This window comes from Vigna radiata, chromosome 4 (genome assembly GCF_000741045.1).
Source record: "Vigna radiata var. radiata cultivar VC1973A chromosome 4, Vradiata_ver6, whole genome shotgun sequence".
In the NCBI taxonomy this organism is placed as follows: Eukaryota; Viridiplantae; Streptophyta; class Magnoliopsida; order Fabales; family Fabaceae; genus Vigna; species Vigna radiata.
In genome coordinates, this window is record NC_028354.1 from 12,402,086 (window position 1) to 12,403,547 (window position 1,462).

General features: G+C 38.5%; 1 protein-coding gene across 1 annotated transcript; it reads left to right on the top strand.

Annotated features, from left to right (window-relative positions):
- Window positions 1–357: 357 nt before the first annotated feature.
- On the top strand, window positions 358–1,151 carry LOC106759002 (non-specific lipid-transfer protein 1-like). The gene is made up of 2 exons (XM_014642015.2): window positions 358–766; window positions 912–1,151. Exons 1-2 carry the CDS (start codon window positions 429–431, stop codon window positions 922–924), a joined length of 351 nt encoding a protein of 116 aa, XP_014497501.1. The 5' UTR covers window positions 358–428; the 3' UTR covers window positions 925–1,151.
- The last annotated feature ends 311 nt before the right edge of the window (window positions 1,152–1,462 follow it).

Genomic DNA, 1,462 nt, shown 5'->3' on the forward strand with positions numbered 1-1,462 from the left:
AAACATACAGTAAATAGCTGGGTTGGATTTGCGTGCCGCAGCTGACACCGTCGGATTGTGGAAAAAAACAGTTATTACAACCTGCTTTTACTTGGGAACAGTAAGGCTTGACACGTGTAGCATAACTGCACCTCCTCACATTAATTAGCCATGCAAGCAATCAGACACAGTGCAAACAATTCAATCTATCGTTCAAACATCATGGGACGTATCCAACGACAGGATCATGAAATGAATCAAAGAAGCACATGGTCATTGAAATGAGCTCACCAACCAAAATCAACTCATTTCGATTATCGTAATGCACCATCTTCATCTTCTCCCCCACTCAAATTCTATATAAACACCACACCACATCATTTCTCTTCACCACCCACTTTTTCACTTCTCTCCCATTCTAGAGAAACATTGTTTCTGTTTCTGCGACCATGGCCAGCGTGAAGGTTGCATGCATTGTTGTAATGTGCATGGCTGTGATGAGTGCATCTGTGATGGTGCAGGCCATTACATGCAACCAAGTGAAAGTGAGTCTGTTACCGTGCCTAGGTTACCTGATGAACGGTGGAGAGGCTGCACCATTGTGCTGTAGCGGAGTAAAGATCGTTCTGGGTGCTGCTGGCAGCTCCGCTGACAAACAAACCGTGTGCAACTGTCTCAAAGATGCTGCTGGTAAGTATAACATCAATGAACAGTATGCTCAGGAACTCCCTGGCGTCTGCAAGGTCAATGTCCCTTACAAGATCAGCCGCTCCACCAACTGTGCAGAGTACGTTTAATTCACTCACAGTTTCTCAAATTTTGACTGTTCTACTCTCTTTTTCTCAAATGATTTTGTTCTTGGATAAGTAAGCTGTTTTGTTAAGCCTGAACATATATTTAACCATGTGTTTGTTTTTGTAATATTGCTGCAGCATCAGGTTCTGAAAAAGCAAGTAGCTTTCCTAATTTCTGCGGTGGGATACTGAGGCAGCATTGTAGCAGATACTATCAGAATAATAAAGAGAAAGCGAGTGTGACAGTTGCATAGTCTTTGTTGGTTTCTCGGCTTCTGTTATTATAGTCTTTGTTGTTGGGTGCGATTTAATGTATCTTACTTGATTGTTGCATGTAACAATCACGTATATGATATAGTAATTTCATCCTACTATTATTGCGTACCGTGTTAATTTTCAAACAAACAAAAATATAGCTCAACACCTAAAAAAAAACTTAACTTTCAAATTTCACTTTAATAATATTTTATTGATGTTATGGTACTTATGCGTATAAAAACAAGCTATGCTCAAAGGCTAACAAGAAGACAAAGTAATGATCAGTTTTATTAAAGGACTAACTATCAAAGAAAACTTCAAAAAAACAAGCTACATATGATTTAGAATCTCAAACAATCTAGTTATAGTACAATTTGTTATTCATGTATGATAAGTTTTTTTTGTTGCATGTAAAAAGAACGGACAATGTG

Bases quoted from the DNA above. Each gene is read 5' to 3' on its own strand.
- LOC106759002 (XM_014642015.2), top strand. From the start codon at position 429: ATGGCCAGCGTGAAGGTTGCATGCATTGTTGTAATGTGCATGGCTGTG.